Source organism: Mesocricetus auratus, unplaced genomic scaffold (assembly GCF_017639785.1).
Source record: "Mesocricetus auratus isolate SY011 unplaced genomic scaffold, BCM_Maur_2.0 Super-Scaffold_100009, whole genome shotgun sequence".
Classification (NCBI taxonomy): Eukaryota; Metazoa; Chordata; class Mammalia; order Rodentia; family Cricetidae; genus Mesocricetus; species Mesocricetus auratus.
The window spans coordinates 79050794-79078492 of NW_024429193.1; the positions used below are offsets into that span (position 1 = coordinate 79050794).

Below are 27699 nucleotides of genomic sequence, written 5' to 3' on the forward strand. Positions count from 1 at the left end.
TGAATGTTTTCAGTATTCAAATAAGCATTTATTTAATACTTACTTTAATATTTGTTTGACCATAATGGTGACAGTCAAGTATATAGGATTATATTGTCTATAATTATTCAGTCCAGTATGTTGTATACACACAAATAACTAAAATAAGAATTTCAGGTAATAACAAAATATTCAAAATGATTGCTGATTTCCTCCAAAACAAAAGGTCAGAGAACAAAAGTATTTTCCACGCATGGTGTGTGTGCACATGTGTGCATGTGTGCATGCATGTGTGTCTGCTCAAGCATGCTTTTATAGTAATTATCCATTGTAATTAAAAAAATGAATCCACTAAGAACTATGCATTGTAACTTTGTCAATTAAAAAAAACTATTGAAGATATTAAAAGCAAAGTGAGGTCAACAGGAAATCTTGAGTGCCAGTGCATGCAAGTCTTTCTTGCACAATTCTAACACGTGAGGGTGATTCTGGGATCCCAAAGTACAAAGAGGCAACTGATTTCCCCAATTTGTCCTCTGTCCTCCACATGCAAACTGCAGCATATGAATGCCTGTACTCTGGTAGACACATATACACATGCACACACACACACACACACACACACACACACTAAATTAACAAAAAGAAAAAACTTGGTGTTGTAACATATTATTTTTAAACTTTCCACCAGTATGGGAGCATCCATTTTCAATTAAGTAACACCTAACTTATACTGAAATATTTTAAGATAAATATTCAAAGTAGTAGAACTTGATCATGTATATGTTAATAAAAACAGCATTTGGGACTGTCTAGAATCACATGATTGTATAATGATGTTTATTCTTCCTTACAGGCAATACATTTGGTTAACTGATCAACATACAGGCATAGCCATATGAGTAATATTCACATGAAGGATACAGTGACAAATACTGTCTTAGCTTAAAAATGTGAATGCCAAATCAACATCAGCCATCACAACTACATAAATTATAAATGAAAACAAGAACACTATTCTACAGTAACATGAAGATTCATGAGTAAACGGTGAGCCTTCTGAAAATATAAGCTGTAAAAGATTCAGTGTTAAGTACTGTGTCCTTGGATATCCATAAATTCTTTCAAGGGTATTGCCTATAAATGTCTCCATATTTTTAAAGACTGTATTTCAAGTGTTGTAATATACAGAAGAATCTCACATTTATCTATAGAATGTGCTAAAAAAAGTTTAGAGACACACTAATTCTTGACAAGGGCATTGTATTATTAACACAGATTACATCCTGCTCCCAACCTGGTACCCTGCAAGTTCAGTCAGTAAAAATTAAAGTTTTTTCATGTATTTATATTAATATCAAATATGTGATACTTACTTTAAGTATAATTTTGCTAACCAAATGACAAACAGCAAAGCTCATGTTCAACACCTATGACATTATTTGGAAGCTTGTTAGAAAGGTAGTGTCTTCATTTTATCTTAAACATCCTGAAATAAGAACCTGCATTTGTAATAGTTGACCAGGTGACAGCATCACACTAAAGGTTGAGAAGCGCTAATTCCATATGAAGCGCTGACCAGTGATTTTTCTATCAAGGAAAAGACATCTAAGTAGCTGGCACATCAATGTACCACTTGATGCCTTGAATATATTCTAGGAAATGTGCCACCGGGTGATTTGATCTTTGTGTGAACATCAACAAGAGTGGCACACATAAATGGTACAAGGCAATCTATTCACAGGGCGTCTTGATGCCATCAGGAGCGGCTAATAAGATGTTTGAGCTCGTTACCAGAGTCATGTGGCACACAGACTTTTAAACTCTTAAAACTAAATATAACAGGTTAATGACTTAAAAGGTATAAACTACAGTATAGACACAAATCAGCAACATCTATAGGCTTTGCATAGCCCAAATTTTTCCTAAAAGTTTTGTTGTGAAGCCCTACCGTAAAATGCCAGTTCCAATTTCCGTGGCTTACTTGCCTTCACTTCACTTATTGCTTATTATATACATATATGCTGCTCACTTTGGTGTTGGCTCTGCACGCTATGAAGACACTCAGAAACAGCAGTTTCTGCATTTTACATTGTAGGGTCATTTACGTTGTACAATTCCTAAAGAAACAACACAGTTTCCAAATCTCAGCTATAGTGATGTTGCAGACTACAACTACCTCCAAAGTGAAAAAATTACTCACAAGCTCGATATATACTTTTATTTTAAACAACAATACAGCAGACACAATGGCACAACAGGACTGTAATTTTAATACTGGCAACATTTCTTGACAGGCTGACTTATAGGGCACATGGATTACTTCTACTCGGAACTACTTTAATTATTACCTTAAATAACACTGTAAAACAACAATCCTAACTATACACCAATTGCAAACAAAATGTGCTTTATTACTGCTTTCTTTTTCCTCAAACGCCATCATTCAAAGTTCCTCAAAATCGTGTCCACTTGTGTTCATCGTTTCAGGGTGCATGACTCGTCCCATGAATAAGATTGTACCTGCATTGGTTTGGAAGTGAACGAGAGAGAAGAGTGAACAAAACAACGGGATACATATTTCCCGCTTGCATGCAACTAATATGTGTTTAAAAAATAAAAAATATACAATATTTTAATTTTTTAAAAGCATAAGAACAGTAGAAGCAATCTTAAAAATATATACCATTTTTGAAACAGAAAATGCTTTGTGGCTTATGAATTAACTTATTCACATAACACACTCACCAGTTTTCCTGTTCTTGATAAGAAAGAAAAATGGATGGTCTACGATAACCTGAGGGTAGAGCACAGCCATCCTGCTAATTGCAATCAGTCCTGTGGGACAGAGGAAAAGCAATTACATGTCTGGGGATGCGCAAAGACTCAGACTCCTGGGAATTTTTCAAAACAATCTGTGTCTATTTGTTTAATGAAAAAGCAACAATCTGCAGAAAACAGGGGTTGTAAGACAGAAATGTTTTGAAGTTGTTAATATTTAGACACAATATTTTAAAGAAAACAAGCAACCACAACACATATACAAGTCATTTCTTCCCTCTAAACCATTAGAAATTGTATGTTGATTTATTCTGCCTGTTGTAAAAAGTCCTCAGTCTAAGACAAGTATTTATGTTTTAATAAAATTGCCTTTTCAATTAAGAGAAGGGAGTAAAGAAAGAATTGTCAAAGTCTTTCACATTTTCAAGTTACTTCTGTTGCCTGTAGTAAATTTTGCACTTTGAAGTTCTGTGGGGTTCCAGTAATGACCAGGATGAAATGACAAATGAATATTTAACAGCGAGCAGGGTATTCAGTCCCCCAAGTTCTTATTTGCTATAGTCTATAGTCTGATTAATTATCTAAGATTTTAATCTTTTAGGATCACCTAAGACTGCTTCCTTTTTTCTTAAAAGTACTGTTATCACTGATGAGGTGCGAAATAATATATGTCAGTAACCTAATATATTGGCAGGTAATAGAAAGTTTACTAAAATTGATCTTATCTGTTCAGCATGCAATGGAAGCAATCTTAAGCCAGCAAGAGGATGTGGGAAATGCAATCGTAAATTCCTACTTGATTATCTAGGGAAATCACAGCTATCAAAATGATCAAGGGTGGGCATGGAGAGAAGGCTCAGTCAGCAAAATTCCTCCCTCACAATGTGAAGACCTGAATTCAGAGCTTCTGCATCCATACAAAGAGCTAGGCACAGTGGCTGCACTTTAATTACAATGCTGAGGAAGTAGACTAGTTCTCTGAGGCTTGTCGGCAGGCTAATCTATCCGAATCAGTAAGCTCCAGATTCAGTGACAAATATCACCTCAAGAGAATGAGATGGAGAAATATAAAGACACAGGATGCCTACCTCTGCTTTACAAGCACGCCCACACAAACATACATGCATACATGGGTGCACCCTTGAACATGTATTCATCACACACAAAGATAATGGAGGACCCTTGATTGGAAATTGAATCCATGTCCATTTAAAACTTTGCCTATTGAAAATTATGGTCCTACAACTATTATCATTTAAAGGTACTTAGAAGCATTTTTTTTGTCTATCAACTCTTGTTTGTGCATGTAATTTTTCAAAACCAACTTTCCACAGACAGAAATTAAGAACTAACTTCCAAGAGAAATTAGGAAGTAAAAAATGTTTGCATACCCACTAGGCAAATACTAGCAACATTTTGCAAACTTTGCAGTGGGAGATCATCTTTTAGAGATGGCGCCCTGTGATGCCTCACTGGGAGACTAGGCATGGACCTACACTTCACATTCTATTGAAAATGTTCTGACTGCTTTAGCTTTCGCGTGGCTTCTGACTTGGAATACAGTAATGTGTTCGGTACGGTTTCAAAAAGGGATCTCCATTTCCACCCCAGGTTGTTTAAAAGCAGAAAGTTTGGAGAAGTCAAAGAGCTCTGAGAATGACTTAGTGCGTACCGGAGGCTGCAGCTGCTTCTGACCCTTCCTCATTAACCTCGATGAAGGACTTGTGAACAACTTTGGAGAGGAACAGCTCCTTCTTATCTGAAAAGAAGAAATGAGATCATTAGCGCCAGACACAGAGACACATTTGACCTCTTAGGTAAGTGAGTTTCAGAGCACAGAGAAACCAAGATACTGATTTTTAAAAAAAGACAATATAATGCCAGAAATTTATTTAATTCATGAGAGAACTATTGATCCTATGGTTTCAAATTCGCCCTCTTTTTATAACCACTTGTTAATTTACCCCAGTTTTTCCTCCAGTAATCGCCCATTGCATATTTCTCTTTTTTCCTATTGTTTAATTCTCATACTGCTTGGAGGAAGGGGATCAGAAATTCTGTTTTGAATAGTGACCTCAAGTGACTTCATAATGCACAATGAAAATATGTTATCCTTTGCTCTCTAATTTGAAATAAAACAATGAAAAGTAGCGAAGGCTCTGAAATAAAAATATTCTTTCCTTAAACCTAATCAATAATTTTTTATAATATATAGATGACATTAACCTGGTAAAATAAAATTGACTTCTTGCCTGGAAAAATGTAAAAAAGGGAAAAAATATATAAAATGGCATTCTAGTCTGGTTTAGAGGCTTCTCTGAGTGCTTGCAAACGCATCACTCCAAGATTAGATTAAAAATACATTTCTAGTAAAAGGAAGAACATTTTCTGCATTGAGCTGCCTTTCAGCTTACTTAGAAAGTAATGCCATCTGGGGCAGATTTATGATCCTAAACATTCATTTGCTCAGGTCCCCAACCCCCAGGACTTTAGTCCGTGACTATAATGAAAATCGGGGTCTTCAAATGAAGTCACTGTAGAGGATTCTGATCAGATATGCCTCGTCTCCACTCAAGAGCAATTTGAACTGAGATAGCTACAAAGAAAAGCAGAGATGAAATGTTGCGTTCCATGCGTCAATTTGCCCAAGCTTTACTACCTAGATACTTGAACAGACACTCTGGATGTTTCTTTCAGTATGCTTTTGGATGAGATTAACATTTAAAACAGTGTGTTCTGAGTAAAGCAGATTGCTTTCCCAGTGTGGGTGAGCCTCATCCAGTCAGCTGAGGAAGCTGTGTCTCTTCAAAGCAAGGAAGAATTCAGACCGCAGATTGCCTTGCACTCAGCTGTGACTCTTCCTTGAGTGTCTACTCTGTAGATTTTTCATTTTTCCACATTCGTTTCAAGCCTCCACAATATGTGAGCCAATCTCTAAAAAGAAATCTATCATCTACCTACCTATCTGTCCATCATCTATCATTTATTTCTCTATCTAAAATCTGTGTATCTATCATCTATTTACATATTGCCATCTCTCCTCATCTACCTAGACATTTAACTACCATGTCCTATACACATGTAAAATATCTACATATGGACACATAAAATATGTATTATTCGGACACACACATACATACACATATGTGCACACACATGTCCTGTGACTCTGGAGAAAATCAGCTAATGTATATGTGAAGATAAAAAGAGAAGCTGTCATCTTCGAGCCAAAGAAGTAGATCTCAGAAAATGCCAATGCTGTCAACACTTTTAGTCTGGATTGTTAGCTGTAGAACAAGTGAGAACATGAATTTCTAATTTTTAATAAATCTTTGTATTTAAATACAATTACATCATTTTCCTTGTCCTTTCCCTCCTCTAAGCTTCCCATATACTCTCCTGTTCTCTCTCAAATTCACGACTTTTTAAAATTGTTACGCATATAGTATATAACACCACACACATACACACACACACTGAAATACATAAATAGAACCTTATTAGTCTGTATAACATTACTTGCATAAATGTGAGTTCAAGGCTGTCTACTAGGTATTTGTTAAACAACTTAGAAGTTCTTCCCTGGGGAAGACTAAGTCCCACAGTCTTCAATACTTTGCTGTGGAAGACATAGTAAAAAAAAAATCTTCTAGTCTTGAGTTCAACTGTTCTCCAAGATGAAAGCAAAAGAACAATAAAATGCATTCTAACTACTTTTGAAAAAGTAGGAACACAGACAGCAGGATAAAGAATTACTCAAATGTGTTCTACTCTACACAATTCTATTTATTCTTCAATTCTAGGCAGTCTATGCTAAATTTCAGATAAATAACTTTGTATCCAGCACCATGTTTAGAAGTTAAAATCCTAGGGCTGGGCAGAAGGCTTGGTTGATAAAATGACTGCCACAAAAGTTGGAGGACCTGAATTCGGATCCCAAGCACCCGCTTGAAAAGGCAGTCATGATGAGAAGACAGAAAATGGAAGACCACTGGGACTTCCTGGCCAGCTGGTCTAGCCCAGTTAGACTCCCTCAAAAAAAGCAATAATAAAAAGGTGGGGAAGAGTTGAAGGAGACATCTGATCTGACCTCTGACCTCTACATGCACATGTATAAATGTGTAGTCAAAACACACATATACTTGAATGCACACACACACACACACACACACACACACACGCAGAGAGAGAGAAATACAAACGCATGCATGCAGAAAACAACTCATAATTGATTTACCATTAGACTGTTGAATAACATAATTAACTGTGACTTAAAACAACATACATTTTCCCTCAAGTTTTCAAAAATACACAATTATCTTCTATACATGGAGAACAATATTCACCAACATCTTTGGTATATTTGATAAACAACACCTGATTATTATTGGTCACCATGGTAACTAACAATGACATCTGGGAATATACTTCTAATAGGGATCCATTTCCTTATATTATATTTGGTATCAACAATAATTATCTCATTATTATAACAGCCCATCTCATATTTTCTTACAAAATACATTTGATGACTAAAAGAAAAATAAAATGCAACCAAAATTTATATGTAGACATCAAGTATAATTAGCTTGCTCTCAAAAGCTTCTTTTGTCTTTATTTAATAAAGGGGAAAATAGGAACCATTTGATTATTCAGGTATCTTTTAATTGGCAAAACAAACACATGAATCCAAAGGCAGTAAAACATACAAACAATTTAGCAGTCAACTGATAACTATTTTCAAAGCCTGATGCTTTTTATGGTCATTCTGTCAGTTAATGGAAGCTCATGAATCAAGACAGGATCATGTCTCTGAATGCAAAAGCAGTTGAACTCAGTTCCTCGGGACGATGGATGCCCAGCCTGCCAGCTAAGCCCCACTTAGATACTCTGAAGGGGAGTTTGCAAAGACAATGATGGTTCAGCCATACCAGCTTGCAGAGATGAAACTGCCTGTGGTAGCTCTTAGACCTCTCCTAAGGTATGCATTTGACACCTGGAAATGGGGAAAGCATGACCTCTTTACATGTAGCCTCTGTCCCTGTGTTAGAGCGTCAGGGAAAGGTGGGTCAATGGGCAGAGCCTTACAGTTAAGAAGGAGTAAGACATTGTGGTTGTTAATTGCAGCTGGTAACATGCTGTGCGTTTCAAAAGACTACACTAAAGCACTTCTGAATATCTTTCTCTCATAAGTGAATACATGTTTAAGGAGACAGATGTGCTTAACCTGATTTAAACACTAGTCAAGGGCCATCCAGATGACATGGATGGTAAAGTGATTTGCAATGTAAGCCTGATGACAGGAGTTTATTCTCCAGAACTCACATGAAGCAGGAAGAAGAGAAACAACTCCACAAAGTCGTTCCGTCATGGCACATACAACCATACAATATTCACACATTAATGATAAGTAAAAATCGATATTAAAATGTAATTTCAATTTTAAAATACTGTACAGCACACATGTGTACTTGAAATATTACATGGTACAGCATTAAAATGCAATTTTCTATTATTTATATCAGCTGAAAATAAAAGTGTAAATTAAACCCACTGACATACATAAATGAGTGTTTACTAATTTCGGTGGTTGTCACAATGCGTCAGAGCAAGGAGATAGAGAGGTTGTGGTGCCTACATTATTCACAGCATGGGCCCGTGCAGGCGCAAACCAATTTATACCAGGACTCTGCTGAGCCCTCCTTCTCCTCTCTGTCCCTCAGCCTGTCGCCCCACCTTCCCAGGGCAGCCTCTCCCTCATTCACTACACATCCTCTACCCTGCATGCTGTGTTCTTGTCATCTGAGTTAAAAATGCTCCATCTTCTCTCCTGGTTTCCTTCCCAGACACTCCCTCAGCCTCTGTGCTTCTAAGAGTCAGCTTATACCCCAGGAGACTCCTCTTGCTTTTCTGATTCCTTTACATTAGATCTGGCGATGCTCTCCCCATGGACCCAAAACAGATTCTCTGAAGCCTTTCTAATACATTACAGCAGCATTAATGTCTGCCTCCCCATGGACTGTCATCTTCCTTAAGGCAATGGCAGTGCCATTCATCTGAGTACCCCCACTTCTGGCATATAGCTAGACTTAAAATGTAAACTCCTGAATTGAGGGAATACGCTGTCAATGTGATATTTTCTACTATTAACCCAGCACACCATGCTGCACAAGATTTGGTAATTGTTTAATGAAAAGTCTGAGCTGTTTCATAATGTGAGATTGTGGGTGTGCCAACTTTATGTGACAATGCATAGACACCATGACCATAATTTGGCTCACAATTATGCCCATGAGGTTTATTTTTATAATAAAATACATGATAATAAAAGTAAGTGTTCCAAGAAAAGAGCAATTAAGAGAGGGATAGAGCACAAAAGTCACATGCATTAAAGGGCTTAAAAATCAGATCAAGTTTAAAAATTATGGTAATACGATCTGGCTGGCCAGTGTTACTGTCTATATTTCAAAGGCAGCAAAGCAAAGATTAACTCTGGTGTTCATATTTCCAAAGCACAACTGATGCCACCCAACAGTTAATTTGGTGTCTGCAGGTGTAAAAAGATTCCAGGAAGTTAACGTGCAGAAAAAAAAACTATTACAATAGATGGACATATAGGAAGAAGTGTGCTTCCCCCCCACACTGGGATAAACTTCAAACAATCACATTAAAATAAAATACCACTGTAAGTGGCTTGAGCAAGCATGTGTGGATGGCAACAAAATTTTAAGAGTAGATCAAGACATGTAGAAACACAAGCAAGTACGGTTATGGCTCCTTATGCTTGTACTTGAACTTCATCCTGGGCAGTTGTATGCTAGTCAGGAGCCCTCTGTCCTGTGTTCATGTGGCTGCATGTGTTTGAATGGCTATAGATGTGTGCACATGGATGCCAGGGGTCAACCTTTGGTATCCACCCCAGCAGCCTTATACCGTGTTTTAGGAGACAAGGTCTTTCAGTGGTCAGGAGCTCACTAATTGGTCTAGTGTGGCTAGTCAGAGAACCCCAGGAATCAGCCTGTACCCCTACCTCCTCAGCACAGACAGCCCTGCCTTTTTGGTTTTTTTATTTAAATTAGAAACATGCATGCTTCAAATGTCAATCCCGGCTCCCCCCTTGAACCTCCACCAGCCCCACCCCCAGCCCAATCCCGACATTATTTCCCAGGGAGGGTGAGGCCTTCCTTGGGGGGATCTCCAGAGTCTGTCATTTCATCCAGGTCAGGACCTAGGCCCTTGCCCATGTGTCCAGGCTGAGAGAGCATCCCTCCATGTGGAATGGGCTCCCAAAGTTCATTTGTGTGCCATGGTGAACACTAATCTACTACCCAAGGCCCCAGAGATTTCTGAGGCCTCCTCACTGACACTACATTCATGGAGTCTGGATAAGTCCCCTGGTGACTTCTCAGCCATCAGTCTGGGGTTCAAGACCTCCCCTTGTCCAGCCAGCTGTCCATATAGGTTTCACCAGCACAGTCTTGACCCCTTTGCTCATCACTCCTCCGTCTCTGTCACTGGATTCCAGGAGTTCAGTTCAGTGTTTAGCTGTGGGTATCTGCCTCTGCTTCCATCAGTCACTGGATGAAGGTTCTAGGATGTCATATAAGGTAGTCATCAACCTTAACATCAGGTAGGAGCTATTAATGTATTCTCTTCTCTATTACTTAGTTTTTCAGTTGGTGTTATCCTTGTAGATCTCTAGAAATCTCACTAGTGTCAGCTCTCTCCTCAAAGCTATAATGACTCCAACTATTATGGTAACTCTCATCCTGGTCTCCTCTATTCTTACCCCAACTCATCCTTCCTGCTCCCCCAAGCCTTCCCCCCCCCCTTCTCCCCCTCTCTTATTCCTGGTTCCCTCTCTTCTCCCACCATGTTCCCAATCTGCTCAGGAGATCTTGCCTCTTTCCACTTCTCTGGGGTATAATGCATATCTCTTGGGAACCTCCCTATTTCCCAGACTCACTGGCCCTGGGATTGTAGGCTGACACTCCCCTGAGTAGCTTCTGTAAGGCAAAGGACTAAAATCCTTTTTCTAAAATCCATGTATGAGTGAATACATACCATGTTTGTCTTTTTGTGACTGGGTTACCTCACTCAGGATGGTATCTCCTAGTGCCATCCATTTGCCTGCAAATTTCAAGATTCCATTGTTTTTTTTTCTGCTGAGTAGTACTCCATTGTGTAAACATACCACATTTTCTCTATCCACTCTTCAGTTGTGGGGCATCTAGGTTGCTTCCAGGATCTAGCTATTACAAATAATACTGCTATGAACATAGTGGAACAGACATCTTTGGTGTATGAATGGGCATCTTTTGGGTATAGGCCTAAGAGTGGAATTGCTGGGTCTTGTGGTAGACTGATTCCCATTTTCCTGAGGAATCTCCATACTGATTTCCAAAGTGGCTGTACAAGTTTGCACTCCCACCAGCAGTGCAGGAGTGTCCCCCTTTCTCCACATCCTCTCCAGCATAAGCTGATTGGTGTTTTTGATTTTATCCATTCTGACATGAGTAAGATGATATCTCAGGGTTGTTTTGATTTGCATTTCACTAATGGCTAAGGATGTTGAGCACTTTCTTAAGTGTCTCTCAGACATTTTAGACTCCTCTATTGAGAATTCTCTATTTAGTTTAGTCCCCCACTTTTTAATTGGATCCTTTGGTATTTTGGAGACTTGCTTCTTGAGTTCTTTGTAAATTTTTGAGGTCAGCTCTCTGTCAGATGTGGGGTTAGTGAATATCTTTTCCCAATCTGTGGGTTGCTCTTTTGTCTTGCTGACTGTGTCCTTTGCCTTACAGAAGCTACTCAGTTTCAGGAGGTCCCATTTATTAATTGTCAATCTCAGTGTCTGTGCTACTGGGGTTATGTTCAGGAAGCGGTCTCCTGTACCAATTTATTCAAGGGTACCTCCCACTTTCTCTTCTAACAGGTTCAGTGTGGCTGGATTTATGTTGAGGTCTTTGATACATTTAGACTTAAGTTTTGTGCGTGGTGATAGACATGGATCTATCTGCAGTCTTCTACATTCCAATATCCAGTTATGCCAGTACCATTTGCTGAAGATGCTGTCTTTTTTTCCATTGTATACATTCTTCTTTGTCGAAAATCAGGTGTTCATAGGTTTGGGATTAATTTCAGAGTGTTCAATTCGATTCCATTGGTCTACCTGTTTATTTTTGTGCCAATACCAAGCTGTTTTCAGGACTATAGCTCTATAATAGAGCTTGAAGTCAGGAATGGTGATGCTTCAGATGTTGCTTTGTTGAGCAGGATTGTCTTGGCTATCCTGGGACAGCCCCATCTTTTAATGCACCTTCTAGGGATTGAGTTTGGTGCTCGCATGTCAAGCACTATAACTCCTTAGTCTACAAATGTTTTCTTTCTTCTTTCTTTTTAATGCTTATTTTGTTTGTTTCTTTGTTTGCTTCCTTTTGTGCTTTGTTTTGCTTTGTTTTGTCTGTATGTGGGCCCAAGCAACCTTCTCTTCTGGCTACTGCAGGCACTGCTGTTCAATGCTTGGTTCTACTTTCCTCCAGGTAGCCAGGACCCAAACTTTTTTCAGTGGACAAGATGGAACAAGCTAGCACACACTAAGCTACCCAGAGAGGAGCTGGGCAGGGAAGCAAAGGCTTATAAAGAAATCAGGGCAAAGTACCCAAGCCCTCATTCAATGGCCAAGCAAATATCCCTTGAGCAAGGGCTCCATTTGACTTACTGTGCAAGGGGCAAAGGCTCCAGCATCTGAGAAACACATCGAGCTGGCAAGAGTTGGCCTCTGTTTCCTTTGTGGCCCTGTTTCTGAATAGAGCCAATTTAGACAGACTTCTCCATCACCAAGGGCAGGCTTAAAATAACAGCATGAAGAGAGCATCATAGCAAAACCCTACAAACAAAAAGTGCTATGTGGCCATATTTTTAGCTTCAGTCCCACCCATGAAACTTTTGAAGAATGTCCCAGAACCTGACTTCTTACAGACTAGAACAATGCTTTTTTTAAATTGATTTTGTTCCAGAAGCAGAAATTGTTCCCTTATTTGCTTGTTCAAGTACTGAGTATCTACTGTCCACACTAGACATACTATGGACATTAACAACCCCTTCCGTATAAAGGCAGGTGGGCATAAATAAAAGAGCAGTAATAAAGCAAATCCACAAGCGGCCATGATTTCCAGATGCAGTTCGTATGCCTGGGAACACAAGATAAGACAGTACATTGGCTGGTGACGGAGACAGTGTGGAACATCTACGTGGAAATGTTAAGTAGGGGAAGATGGGAGGGCAAAAGGGAGCTGAGACCACGTGAATAGAAGGAACCGGCCAGGGGAAGACCTGAAGGTGTGGTGGAAACGAGTGCGGAGACAGAACCAAACAGCCTGTTTCAGGAGGGAACCAAAAACGTCCCAGTGGCTTGAGTATGGGACATAGGAAGGATGGGGAGCAGAGAGTAGCAGCCTCACCTTTTAAACCCAGGCAGCATCCATTGGCATGCTGCCCGTCACTCATCTTCCACCCCACCCCAACGCCGGGCTTATCTCTGAGGACAGAATGACATCTAGCACGCAGTCACTGCCTTGAAACAGCTTCTAGCTCGGGCGCAAGTGTATAAACAGAGTCCGAGCGAAAAGTGAACCACGATAACAGACAGGTGAGCAACGCCGCCGTGTTCCGGTTGAAGAAAACGAAGCTGCCTGGGAGGAGAGCAGGACGCCAGGCAAAGGTGACAGACAGCTGGGCTGGTTCTGGAAGGTATTCCCTACTTACTGTAGAGGGATGAAAGATGAGGGGGCAAGGTCATTTGACACAAGACTACAACTACAGAGTGGGAAACATGGAGGGACGGTAAGTGCTCGGTGGAGGGCAGACTACGAGGAGCTTGGGGAGTAGCAGGCAGAGTTTCTCATGTTAACAGCTTTGGCCACGAGGTTAGAGAGCCTGGGCTTTGTCTAGAAACAGTGGCATGCGCTTGCTTTGACTTTACAAGATATCAGTCAAGAGATAATTTGGATGAGCAAATGCCTCGGGGCAAGCAGATCAAGTTCACTTTTGCAAGAGTCAGGCAAAAAAAGTAGAAACAGGAGTAGAATTGTGGCAATGACAAAGGAACAAGCCCTCTGGCTTCCAGTGCCAGGAGAAAGAGCAGCAGCGGCAGGATGCAGGAGCTGGGCCAGCATCAGTTGCAGCGCTTGCATCCGACCTGAATACACCTATCACTGAGTCTTTTTAAGTCCTTTATTTTACTGGCTTCCTTATAAAAGCTTGTACTTTATGCTGAAGGATTTAGTAGTCTCTTTTTCTTGTCCTTATACCTTCCAAGAAGATTACCTGTTAATCCAAATGCCATTCATTTCCATTATAAAAACAGCCCTCCTCTATAACAGAATCCTTGCTGCAGCTCCCTGAGCATTTTAAATGGAGCCTGAGTAGAAAACGGTTCTCAGCATTGTGCGCTCCATGCTTATTGTCTGAGTCTTTACTGTGTTTTATGTTAATGGGCCTTAGTATCAGAGGCAATGGATATCAAATTGAGATGGAGAAGTCAACTTAATAAATATTGAGCATCCTACTCATCTACATCTGTATTCAGTGAGTCCCAAGCAAGTAAGAGTGGTGGGCACTGAGGACACACGCATCAGAATCAATCTCTGGGGCATTGATATTCCACCTGGGATACTAGACGCACAAAGTAACACAAATATGAGATAAGATGTGTGATGTGCAACCAAGAAGAACACAAAACACTAGGGACTTAATGAGTTCCTTCTGGAGGTGCTGTCGTGGTGGCTCTATGAAATTTGGTCTCTCTGGAGGTGAGGCTCAATTTCCCAGATGTGAGGAGCCAGGGAGACAGGCAGAGCAAGTATTGCTAACTACCAGAACACGAGCTAAGTAGAAGGGCTGACCTTTAGAGGGAGGACCTCTCAGTCTCCTGTGGAGCAGGGAACAGTGAGCTGCAAAGCAAAGGAAGCTCTGATGCCGTGCAGCGATGCATCTGAGAGGGGGAATTAAAGTGATTAATCTTGGCAGCAGAAGGCACAACAGATTAGGTTAGAGAGAAATTGGAAACCATTTAGCAGAAGTAGCCTAGGGCAGCTGTAAGAAGCATTCCCACAAGAGTGGATTCGAAGGGATAAAAATGGAAAAGCCTCCCCAAGAAGTCTCAGTGAAGGATTTCCAAGTCACTCAGTTTCCCCTGAAGCACAGGGAGCTGATCAGGTGGTTTGCTTTCTGCAATCGTGCTTTAGAACTCTGGTGTTTTTACCACCGTGATGTGGTTCTTTGAATTCTTTCAAACGTGCAGATTCATTCCACTATTGTTTTTAAGTGCTTCTTTTTAATCTTTAAGTAAAATTTTTGTTGACAAAGCAACATATGTACAAGGTAACATTCCAAATAGTACCATGCTCTGTAAAAAATGACAGCTCTAGGCTGGTTAGATGACTCTGTGGGTAAAGTGCGTGGCATACAAGCATGAGGACCTGAGTTCTGATCCCCAGCACTCATGTGAAAAAGCCAGATATGGGCCGGGAGTTGGTGGTGCACACCTTTAATCCAGAACTCGGGAAGCAGAGGCAGGTGGATCTCTGTGAGTTCGAGGCCAGGCTGGTCCACAGAGGGAGTTCCAGGACAGCCTCCAAAACAATACAGAGAAACCCTGTATCGAAAAAGAAAAGAAAAAGCCAGATGTGTAGCAATACACCTGTCATGCCAGCGCTGAGGGGACATGACAAGTAGATCCCCATGGCTTGCTGTGCAGCCTGTCTAGCTGAAATGATGCTTAACATTTAAATTACTATACATATTCAAAGGCGTCTATGCAGACTCTCTTCTGTCCTTTGCAAGGGGTCTCATTTGACTTTTACCATATTTTCATCCCTGCTCCCATAATGCTTTCTCTATCCCATGTTTTCCCAGCCTCTGGTCACTGCTGACACTTATGCTCGGGTGCTTAGTCATTGTGGGAACCTGTGTTGTTCATTGTAGATGTTCAGAAGCACAGCCGGCCTCTAACTGAAGAAGGACCACTTCCCGTTATGATACACAAGAAGGTCTTGAGATATTGCTGGCCCTTCCCTGTGGTGGGGATGGACAGGACACGTGACCTTGAGAATCGCTGTTGGTGGTTCTTCTAGTCTTTCTTATATTAAGTTGGTTGCTATTTCTTTCTCCCCATAAGTTCCCCAAGCTTTGGGGCTGGAGCCATGGCTCAGTGGTTAGAAGATGTAGCTGCTCTACCAAAGTACCCAGATGTGATTTCAAACACCCACACCTAACAGCTTTCTATAACTCTAGTCCCAGAAGATCGGCCACCTCCTTCTGGCTTTGGTGGACACTGCAAACATGTGGTACACAAATATACTTCAGGCTAAATGTCCTTACACATAAAAATAAACTAATGAAAGTTTAAAGCTCTTCATGTTTCTTTCTTTGGGTCAATAAGATTTTTCTTAAATGTATAACATAGTACTTTTCTTATACGTTTACTTCACTAGCAGCTGTTGGTGAAAATAATATCCATAGCATGAAATATCATTCACTTATATATCATTAACACCACTATAAACCTTGAGAAATCATTAACTAAACACTTGTAAATATTTTTATCGTGTTCTTGTGAGGGTCGCTAAGAATTAGAGAATCTCTCATTACCAAGGTTTTGTGTTATTTGGAGAGGTAAAAATTTAGTCTTCTAAATAGGATTTGAACGATGGAAGGTAGAGCACATGGTGCTCAAGTAAACAAGTCTGAAAAATTACAGTGAAATTAAAAGAAGCAGAAGCAAGCAAAGGAATGGGTCATAGATTAATGAAGGAGAAAGGGAAGAGAAAGGGCGGGAGAAAGGAGAGTTAGTGGGGCGGCTGGCATGCTAGAGCTACCACTGTTTAATTGAGCTTCTACGTTAACAATGCAAGAGTTCTCACTGTAAATTGGAAGTGGTTTGCTTCAGATTCATTCAAGCAATACAAAGCGTAAACAGGATGGTGTTTAAGATGGCAAGCGCTAGCTTAGTAACTGACTTCCCAAGTGTGTAAAGTGGACCAAAATAGCCTTATTTCCTTTTTCCCAACCCTGCTTTAGTCTCTGGCAATTACTGTGTGCCAACTCTTTCTAGTAGGTTTGGTCAAATAACTAGACTACTAAAAACTCTCTGGAAGATTTTAGCTTTATTCCAAATCTCCAAACCATCTTAATCATAGCAAACATTATGGTTTGCTGTGCTGTGGTAGTAAAAACAATGAACTATTGCTTTATGAACCTAACTATGTCTAAAATAGTAAGTCACACTGGCCACAGTGATTGCTTGCCTTAGCAGAGATAACCCCTCAGAGCCGAGTGGCAGCAGATATTATACTTGCGTAAAATATCTGCCTGGATGCTTGGGAGACAGTGAGGAATCATGGTAAAGAAAGCAGAATGTAATTATCCAGTGGGAACTCAGCCAGTAGAGTAAGATCAATGTTCTAAATTTATAAGGAAGACAGCATTAGAATTTCATGCTTTGCTTCAGCTATGAATATATTTCTGACTCAGGTATAGCAGATGATCTTTCTTAATTCCACTAGTCTGGCCAACCTGATTACGCCAATGTTGGGGCTTTTAGCTCTAAGAACTTGGACATGAGCCTTGAAGACATTTACTAAAGGAAAACATATTTCTCTTGCATAGACAGGGTCATCTACACAGTAGAATCTTAGAGAATATCTGTTGGTGCTTAGAGCATTAAGCACCCTGAATGAGGAGCAGAAGTTACAGTGTCAAATACATCAGAAACATCATTCTCAGCTCATTGCTGGAATCTGAGTGATGCTTAATAACGGCCTCACTATCATAACCTGGGAGAGCAAGTACTAGGATTTCTTGAACCCTATTCTCTCTCTGTCTCTCTCTCTCTCTCTCTCTGTCTCTCTCTCTCTCTCTCTCTCTCTCTCTCTCTCTCTCTCTCTCTCTCTCTCTCTCTCTCTCTCTGTCTCCTCCCTGCCTCTTCTCTCTCCCTTCCTAAAAGTAAATGTCCCTAAGAATATACATACACACCTGTATACATGTAAACAATTTCAGAAATGGGGAATACATTTCCAGAATTCGGCAAAGGCATGGAAGCTGTGATTTCACACTGGTGGCTGATGCAGGAGAGGAAAATTAAAATCTTTCCTTGACACCAGAACAGATGAGAAAGATCCCACCAACATGTGCTCTAGTTCAAATATAGTGACTATAATGAGGCCTTACAAGTTTAGTTTCTTTTATCTTAATATGTATTTGTCTTCTCACTTAAAAAATGAGTCTATTTGTGTATTGTCAAAAAAATAGAAAACCATATTTAGTCTTAAGCTTAAATAGTAAATAACAGTGTGTTATATGCAAAACTAAAGATAACCAAAACTAAATGCCTTGATGTTAACCAACATTTTATGGTTCCTCTTCCAATAATTCAACCAGTTAATTTTCATTTTCTTTATACTTTAAAATTACTTTTTGTCAGGCATTGGTGGCACACAACTTTAATCCTAGCACTCGGGAGGCAGAGGCAGGCGGATCTCTGTGAGGCCAGTCTGGTCTACAGAAAAAGTGCCAGGATAGAATCTAAAGCTACACAGAGAAACCCTACCTCAAAAAAGCAAAAAAGAATTACTTTTTAAAAAACATTATTTTTACTCAGACTTAAAATGTTTTACAATATCTCACTAGGTAGTTTTTATTCTATTTAAGATTATCTTTGGCCTGTTTCTTACATCAGAAGGTATTCATCTTTCATATATGACTAATTCAAGTGGAATGTATTTACATATTCAATCAGCATAATCATTGATTGTCTATTCAACAAGGTATTGTATTAGGTAGGATAGAGAATTTGATGTTGTATAAACAATGTGTTCTGGAAAGAATCCACTAAAAAAGGCTCACATCAGGCAATACAGAATGTTATGGCTGCATCTATAGTTTCATTTGCATAAGTAAATATACCTCTTGTTTCATTCAGTAAGTACTAACCATAAATAAGAAATCCCTTGAATGAATTGGTACAGGAGACCGCTTCCTGAACATAACACCAGTAGTACAGACACTGAGATCAACAATTAATAAATGGGACATACTGAAACTGAGAAGCTTCTGTATGGCAAAAGACACAGTTAACAAGACAAAACGGCAGCCCACAAAATGGGAAAAGATATTCACTAACCCCACATCTGACAGAGGGCTGCTTTCCAAAATATACAAAGAACTCAAGAAACTAGTCACTAAAATGTCAAATATTACAATTAAAAAGTGGGGTACAGAACCAAATAGACAATTCTCAATAGAGGAATCTAAAATGACTAGAAGACACTTGAGAAATTGCTCCCCATCCTTAGCCATCAGGTAAATGCAAATCAAGACAACTCCGAGAAACCACTTCACTCCTGTCAGAATAGCTAAAATCAAAAACATCGAAGACAGCTTATGCTGGAGAGGATGTGGAGAAAGGGGAACACTCCTCCACTACTGGTGGGAGTGCAAACTCATACAGCCACTTTGGAAATCAGTATGGCAGTTCTTCAGAAAAATGAGAATCAGTCTACCTCAAAATCCAGCAATTCCACTCTTAGGCATATACCCAAAAGATGCATATTCATGCAACAAGGACATCTGCTCAACTATGTTCAAAGCAGCATTATTTGTAATAGCCAGAACCTGGAAGCACCCTAGATGCCTCTTAAATAAAGAATGGATAAAGAAAATGTGGTACATTAACACAATGGAGTACTACTTAGTGGCAAAAAACAATGGAATCTTGAAATTCACAGGCAAATGATGGAACTAGAAGAAACCGTTCTGAGTGAGGTAACCCAATCACAAAAAAGACAAACATGGTATGTACTCACACATATATGGATATTAGACATAGAGCAAAGGATGAGCAGCCTACAATCCACACCACCAGAGAACTAGGAAGCAAGGAGTACCCTAAGAGAGATATACATGCTCCCCTGGAGGAAGGGAAAGGGACAAGATCTCCTGAGCAAATTGGGAACATGGGGGGAGGAGGGAGGGAGTTAGGAGAAAGAGAAGGGGAGAAGAGGAAGGCAGAGGAGGATATGAGAGAGCAGGCAGATTGAGTCAGAGGAAGAATAGAGGAGAGCAAGAAAAGAGACACCATAATAGAGGGAGTCATTACAATTTTAAACAGAAATCTGGCACTAGGGAAATATCCAGAGACCTACAAGGATGACCCCAATTAACAATCTAAGCAATAGTGGAGAGGCTACCTTAAATGCCCTTCCCCTATAATGAGATTGCTAACTACCTAGAGCTTTCATCCAGTAGCTGATGGAAGCAGAAGCAGACACCTACAGCTAGACACTGAACTGAACTCCTGGAATCTGGTTGCAGAGAGAGAGGAGTGATGAGCAAAGGGGTCAAGACTGGGCTGGTGAAACCCACAGAAACAGCTGACCTGAACAAGGGGAGCATATGGACCCAGACTGAAAGCTGGGTAATCAGCATAGGACCCACCCAGACCCCCTGAACATGGGCATCACTTAGGAGGCCTGGGAAGTCTATGGAGTCTCTGGTAGTAAATCAGTATTTATCCCAAGTGTATGAATGGACTTTGGGAGCCCATTCCACATAAAGGAATATTCTCTCAGCCTAGACACACGGGGGAGGGCCTAGGTACTGCTCCAGATGATGTGACAGACATTGTAGATCCCCCATGGAAGGTCTCACTCTCCCTGTAGAGCAGAAAGGGGATGGGATAGGGAGTTGCTGAGGGGCTGGGGAGGGGAAGGGGGAGAGAGACCTGGGATTGACATGTAAAACAATATTGTTTCTAATTTCAATTTAGAAAAGAGAAAAAAATCTATGAGAAGTGATAGACATAAGATTATTATTTAGAAAAGCTTTTTATGAATAATATTTTAATTGGCTTTTTTTTTACCTGACATGGCAGTCAAATTTGCATCTTTGATGAAAATTTCATTGACTCCAAGGGCTTTAAAGATGTCTTTTAAATCAATTTCCTGTTCCACTGTGAACCTGGAGAACATATGGCAAGAAAGTATTTCATTAACAACAGCTTCTTACCCAGAACAAGGATATAATGCTCAGAACGTTGATGACAAAAGTGTATTTTATAGTGGGTAAATTATGCTAAAGCTGACTAAAAGAAGTATGTGATTGTTTTTATGAAAATGGAGAGGTCACAATTGGAGAAGGCAAAGTTTTCTTTTGCAAGTGGGTTCCAATTACAGATAGATTATTGGTTAGGTGTGACAATCTGTGTCTATTCCCCTTATCAATGCAGAAGCATCAGGCAGAAACAGGCAGGTTTCTGCGAGTTTGAGGCCAGCCTGGGCTACAGAGCGAGTGCCAGGATAGGCTCCAACGCTACACAGAGAAAGCCTGTCTTGAAAAAAAATCCATAAATGATTAATTTTCAAACCATTGTGATGAATTAGTAATATCTATGCTTTTTTCAAGCTTATAATGATTAACCATAAATTTACACACAAATTTACTCCAGGTCTTTTTCTCTTTCATTCTTTCTTTTTTCTTGTGTGTATTTTTTTCAGTATCTGGTCAATTAATGCTTCCTCTCCACCATCCACCCACTATGGATAGGGTTAATCAAGTAGCAAATTTGACTGTGCAATTAATACAATAAGCATTTCAACTCCATTAATTCTCTTATATAAAAAATGGCCACTGTGTTTATATTAAACTCTGGCACATAAAGAAGCATGTTTTCATGATATTTTGAAAACAGAGTCCTTCAGAGTCTAACTTATTTAATGTTTGTAATTGCTTGAATAGGAAAATCCACATCAGTCCAAGTATCTAAAATCTAGCCTTTTCTAAGATTTTTGTTCAAAGTTAACAAAAGCTGGCAATAATTTCCGGTTTCCTGTTCCTGTCTGTTTGTCCTTTGCAAGCAACTGAAAACCCTCTTCAATCATCACCTCTTCTTTCATTGCAGATTACTAGCATATCTCTTACTCTCCCACCGCAAACACATTTTACATACCCTGTCCTGTTTCTTATCATGATGTCAGATAACCTGACAGGGAAATCGTGTTTTCTCTAGGTTACACAAAAAAAGAAAGGAGAAAAGAGAAAAGGAAACGAAAGAAAAAAAATGAAGTGTAAAAAAGCTAAGTTCAAGTCAGACAGATTAAAGGGAAAAATGAAGATCTAGCTGAGTCTTTTTAACTGTACAATTTTCCAAATTCCCTACAGAGCTCTGGCCTCAAACTTAGTATGGAGCTGAAGATGACCTTGAACTTCTGATTGCCTGGATCCACCTCTGGAATTCTGGGATTAAAAGTGTGTATCGCCACACACAGATCATGCAGGGCTGGGAATAGACCCCAGAGCGGCAGGACTGCTTAAGTAAGCACTCTACTAACTGAACCCTACAAGCCTAAAGGATGGCTGGTACTTTATACTGTCTGTGTAAACTCTAGCATGGCTGGAATTAAAAGGGCCTGCTTTGGAAGGACAAGGCAGTAGTTATGGAAATACAACCTGGAATTTTTACAATAATGGCTCCCTGTGAAAACTACATGAGTTATTAAAAACTGATCCTTGAGAATACTTAAGAGTACAGCCATTAGAGGCATTTTTATGTTTGCTCAAATTGGGGGACAGAAGACACTACCTTCATCAAATTCTTAGAGGCTCTAAATTCTACAGAATTGTAACTGATTATTACATCAAACACCTGTTTCAAAACAGTCACTTTGTTACAAAAGAAAAATCAAATTTATCTCCATTGAGCCATTTACCCTTCCTATCTGAGCATTAGCCATGCAGAGGAAGAGTTCATAAAACTCCTGAAGAAATGGAGATGTGGTAGTTAGCATTCGTAACAGGCATTTTGAAAAGAGGCAAGTGAGCTAAACTATTTCATAGTTGAAGGATAACGCTTAGAAAATGAAAATTTAATTTTCTTCTGCTACCATATTCTATTTTTCAGAGCACATGACCTGGAGGAGACATTTCTAGTGAATTTGGATGAGTTAGAATATATAATACTTCTTAAGCACTCATTTAGTATTCTGTTAAAACACCCTGGAGTAACTGTATCTTCATAGAATGGAAGCTTTTGGAGACACTATGCTCAAATTACAGAATTTAATTACTGAAGCATTAAAACTGTATTGAATTTGTTGTGTGGTCAAAATGAACTTCTTATGAGAAAAATTATTAAATTCATAATAAAAATCATGAAATGAGTTTAAACATAGGTTGAATTGTTTACAAATTAGAGCCTTACGCAGTATTTTATATTTAATTATGAACATTCGTATGCAAAATATTAGTTTAAAATACTTGCCCAAAATAAGTATATGAAATCAATTTTATATTTTAACAAATTGCTACCATTTGTTAAATATTAAATGACTACTTCTTGAGAATATACTAAAATTATTAGAGTCTTTCTATGTAAATATATTATCATGGAAAGTGATCTGCACTAAATACCTTAGATGCCTTAAATATATGGATTATTTTTACTTTATGATTATGATTACTTTAGTTTTCCTAAGAATACTAATCAAGGTATACTTATACATATATATATATATATATATATATATAAAGAGTTCATAATTCTCTTGCTACAAATATGAATACAACTAGACATTTTTCATTTTCAAAGGCAAATCATCAGCTAAGTATTTGAACAAAATAGGCATTTACATAAAATATAACTTTTAAACATCAACTCCTAAATTTGGAATCCATATGAAATAATAAGATTTCATAATCCAGCTTCATTTTTATCATCTTTTAGTATTTATAGAAACCAGTATTTGAATAATTTTCTTAATGTAAAATAAGTCCTAAAACTGTACTGCTGTGTACACACACATTATAGATGTTATTAATTAGTGTATCTTGTTCTCTAGCCTAAATTATTCATTATGTTTGTGAACCCATGGTTCATGGAAGGCTTCCTTGAAGGTCTAGTGTCACAACTGACCCTGAAGCCTAAGTAAACAATACCTGGAGGACACTAAAAGTCAGTGCAGGAATATGAATGCAGACCTCAGACACGGAAAAGCAATCATACTTGTGGCACAGCTATCAGGAAGTGAAAACGGCATGCTGTTAAATATGAATGTGACTTGCTGAGAGCCCTGAGGTGGAATCCAAGAGAAGTCATAGTAGTAAAGCCATGCGTGCATCTTACACTTTTGTGTAAGGGAAGACTCTGAGTAGATTTGTGTCTCGGTCATATATGAGTATATGTCAGTAGCTACTACAGTGGATTGTTTGCAGGTGCTTCCAGTAATGGCAGAGGTTCTCTCCCCAGTGATAACCAGCTTACAACACATGGTATTTAGTGCTTAGCAAATCAGAGAGTAGATGTACATTTGTGGGTAGGATCATGTCTCTACGGATGACTATTAAGGATGAGGACAAGGAGAGAGAAAGAAGAAAGAGAAGATAGAGGAGATGGAGGAAGAAGGAGACGAAGGAGGATGAGGACAAAGGAGGATGAAGGACAGAAGAGAGGAAGAGGCGGGGAGAGGATGATGAAGAAGGAGAAATTGGAGTAGGAGACAGAAGAGAACGCTGAAAATTCAAAAGCGCTGGCGAGGGATTTCCTGGGTCACCGTATTGTGCTAAACAGAGGGCCACACAGGAACTCTCACCTGGGCAGGTAAACTTCCACCTTTTGTTTTTTAACAGAGTTTGTCCATTCTTCAATCAGCTGTGCTTTGAGCAGAGGCTCCAGTGTGGCCAGTGGAACTTCCTGTCTGGACAGTACCAGCATCATGCTGATCTCTTCTCCCTCATAGGGTATTTCCAGGACTTGGTAGATACCGCCAGCCTCATTGGATCCATCACTAAATTCCCCTAAAAACAAAATAAAGGCTTTAAAGTTCATATTAAGGCTTTCAAAAAAAATGATTCCAGGTTTTTATGTCTTCACTTGAAAAGAATGTGGTGATCTGTGTGGAGAAATGTTTAGTAATTAAGACTCTTGCAGAGGACCTGGGTTCAGTTCCCTGCACCCACACAGTGGCTCACAATCATAGGTAATTTCATGTCCACAAGATCCAAATGCCCTCTTCTTGCTGCCTGCCAGACAAGCACACATATGGTACCCATACAAACATACATGCAAGAAAACACACATGCACATAAAAATAAATTTTTTAAAGAAAATGAAATAATGTTTAGAAAACAAAAAATTCAGGTATCCAAGGAAAAATGATTTTTTTAAGAATGTGCTTTGAAAGTAAATAAATCGACACATCCAAAATGTATATACTTTTGAATTCCCAGAATTATCTCACATGTTTTATGTTTTCTAGACTGGTTTTTATTTTTAAATAAGATAATTCAATTTAACATACTGAAAACTCTGATTCTAAAAATAAATCTCTGACTTCAAGTTGGGTGTAACAACTTGGACATTTACCTGCATTCTTTGATTTTTAAGAAAATAATTTGTAATGTTTAGTACTCCACTATCACCACAATTACAAGATACAAACCCAATGTTGCCTGCTAAAATAAAATCAAAACATTATATACTGTATACCAAGTGTATTTACAATAATTAAGTTTTCAAAGTCAGCCATTAAGTGAGATAATTTATTTTGTGTTCCATTAATTTAGCTTAATTTCTTAGGCACGTGTGCATACAACCACAAACACATACACACACATACACACAGAGAGAAAGAAATAGTCTTTTAAATACACCCTTTTGCCATTACTTTAAATTTTCTCTATCAACAAACTAAGAATAATATGTCTGTTATTAATATTTTCCTAATTATATTAGACATGACGCTAACCATATTGGTTTTCATAGCTAAAACTGTTGGTTATATATTTATTATAAAATTACATTTCTGCTAATGACTTAGCTAACTATTATAATTGAAGAGGAAATAATACCTTAAACTTCCAAGGAGTTCAAAGAAATTCAATGAAAATGATGTCAAGGATATTGAATTGCATCATGAGGTTCAGTGCTCTCAGTCATACAAACACAAATCTGAGAGGTAAAATGTTTTAAAGTGCACTTGAAATTCTTTTGTTTATGTATGTGGACTTGGACATGTGTAAGTGTACTGCATGTATGCAGGGGCCCGTGGAGGACAGAAGAGGGCATCAGATCCCCAGGAACTGGAATTACAAACAGGCGTGAGCTGTTAAATGTGGGTGCTGGAGATTGAACCCAAGTCTTCTGCAGCAACAGCAAGTGATTTTAACTGATGAACTATTCCTCCAGCCCCTGACATTTCAGTTTTAAAGAAAACTTCCGGGGAAACTCCTGTCTCTGTTTCCTATCTCAAGGTACCAGCACTGGGATTATGGGTGCACAATATAGGATCCAGTTGGGGTTGAGTGCTGGGCATTGAAACTCTGGTCCTCGTGCTTACATAACAAATGGTTAACCCAGAAAGTCAATTTGCCAACCCAATATCAGATAATTTTAGATGAGTAAAGCCACTTGTCAGGTGCAATTAACTTTATAAATTAAAGATGTACCTTAGAAAACTTTCAATACTATACTATTCAGTCATGATCTAATGACAAGCCTTGGAAACGTAGCCAAGAATATTGAACTATGGCCCAAATTATATTCACAAGGAGTTGGAGCAATAAATATTTCATACTTCTAAATGATTTGCTGATATACTACAAGAATTAAAAAACGTAAAAGAATGTCTTACCATAATAAAATTCTCCTTGTTGATACATCATTGGAATCTGTACTTCACTTTCATCATCTTTAGTGAAGGAAAAAGTTCTGGTATTTTCAGGTCTAAACTGTGATTTCCAGTTCCCTTTGAAGTACACAGCATTGATGAGGGCCAGATGAGTGACAGCATCAAAATCCCTTGGAGATACCAAATCTTTCAACAGACCTATGTAGGTGAAGTAGATGAAAATTCATATTAAATTGAAAAGTGGAAGGACAAATAAAAAAGTTTCGATACCATCCTCTGATAGAGTGGTCCCTAAGAATGTAAGATGTGTAGACAACAAAGGTAGGAGGATCTCACTTCTAAAGGAAAAATGCTATCATACACACATAATTACATCATTAGCAATGAAGGTAATCCAAAACAAGAGTATACCTAGTAGCATTCTGACACAAAAGTTACCCACTCCCATCCTAGGACATCTTGGCCTCACCCAATTCCTTGGGGCAATGACACATGTAAAACTATGAACATAGACAAAGCAAAGTCATTTCTCAAAGGTTATTTTTAAATATTCATTTATTTTTATTTTATGTGCATGTGTGTTTTGCCTGGATGTATGCCTGTGTACCACATGTATCTATGGTGCTCCTAGAAGTCAGAAGAGGGTTCATATCCCCAGGAACTGGAATTATGGATGGTTGTCAGATACCATGAGCTGTTGGGAACTGAACTCTCAGGTCTTCTGAAAAGAGCATCAAGTGCACTTAAGCGCTGAGTCAATTCTCCACCCATTAAATTTTACTCTTCAACAGAACACGTAAGTGTCATTCTATTTAAACTTGTCCCCATTGAATATTGTCATCTTCCTACAGCTTTTGATGAGATGCAAGCAGATAATTGAAAGCTGATTTAATTCATGATACATTACTTCCTCTATCACTTGAAATCTTTTTCAAGTTTATCCTGAAAGACAGAAACCTACTGATATTTCTTAAAAGTGAATAAAAGAATTTGAAAGCTAGCATATTTTAATAATGCAATATATTTTAGGTGGAGAGTTATTCTTTTTGAATTTTTTTTTTGAGACAGGGTTTCTGTGTATTGTTTTAGAGACTGTCCTGGAACTCACTCTGTAGACAAGGCTGGCCTCTAACTCACAGAGATCCGCCTGCCTCTGTCTCCCCAGTGCTGGGATTAAAGGCATGTGCCACCAACTCCCGGCTTGAATTCTTGATAACGTTAAAATGTATCCTTTATATCACAAATCAGTCTCATACTT

General features: G+C 38.9%; 1 protein-coding gene across 2 annotated transcripts in view; it reads right to left on the reverse strand.

Moving 5' to 3' along the window:
• Positions 1–792: 792 nt before the first annotated feature.
• The window catches only part of Serpini1 (serpin family I member 1), an 87182-nt gene continuing 60275 nt past the window's right edge, over positions 793–27699 (reverse strand). For both annotated transcript variants that reach the window (XM_005076134.4, XM_040752637.1), the window contains exons 4-9: positions 26445–26639; positions 24405–24609; positions 20681–20778; positions 4433–4519; positions 2728–2817; positions 793–2502 (exon numbers count right to left, since the gene is read on the reverse strand). In XM_005076134.4, coding sequence (XP_005076191.1) covers positions 2426–2502; positions 2728–2817; positions 4433–4519; positions 20681–20778; positions 24405–24609; positions 26445–26639 — 752 coding nt within the window. In that variant the 3' untranslated portion in view covers positions 793–2425. The remainder of the gene's footprint in view (positions 2503–2727; positions 2818–4432; positions 4520–20680; positions 20779–24404; positions 24610–26444; positions 26640–27699) is intronic.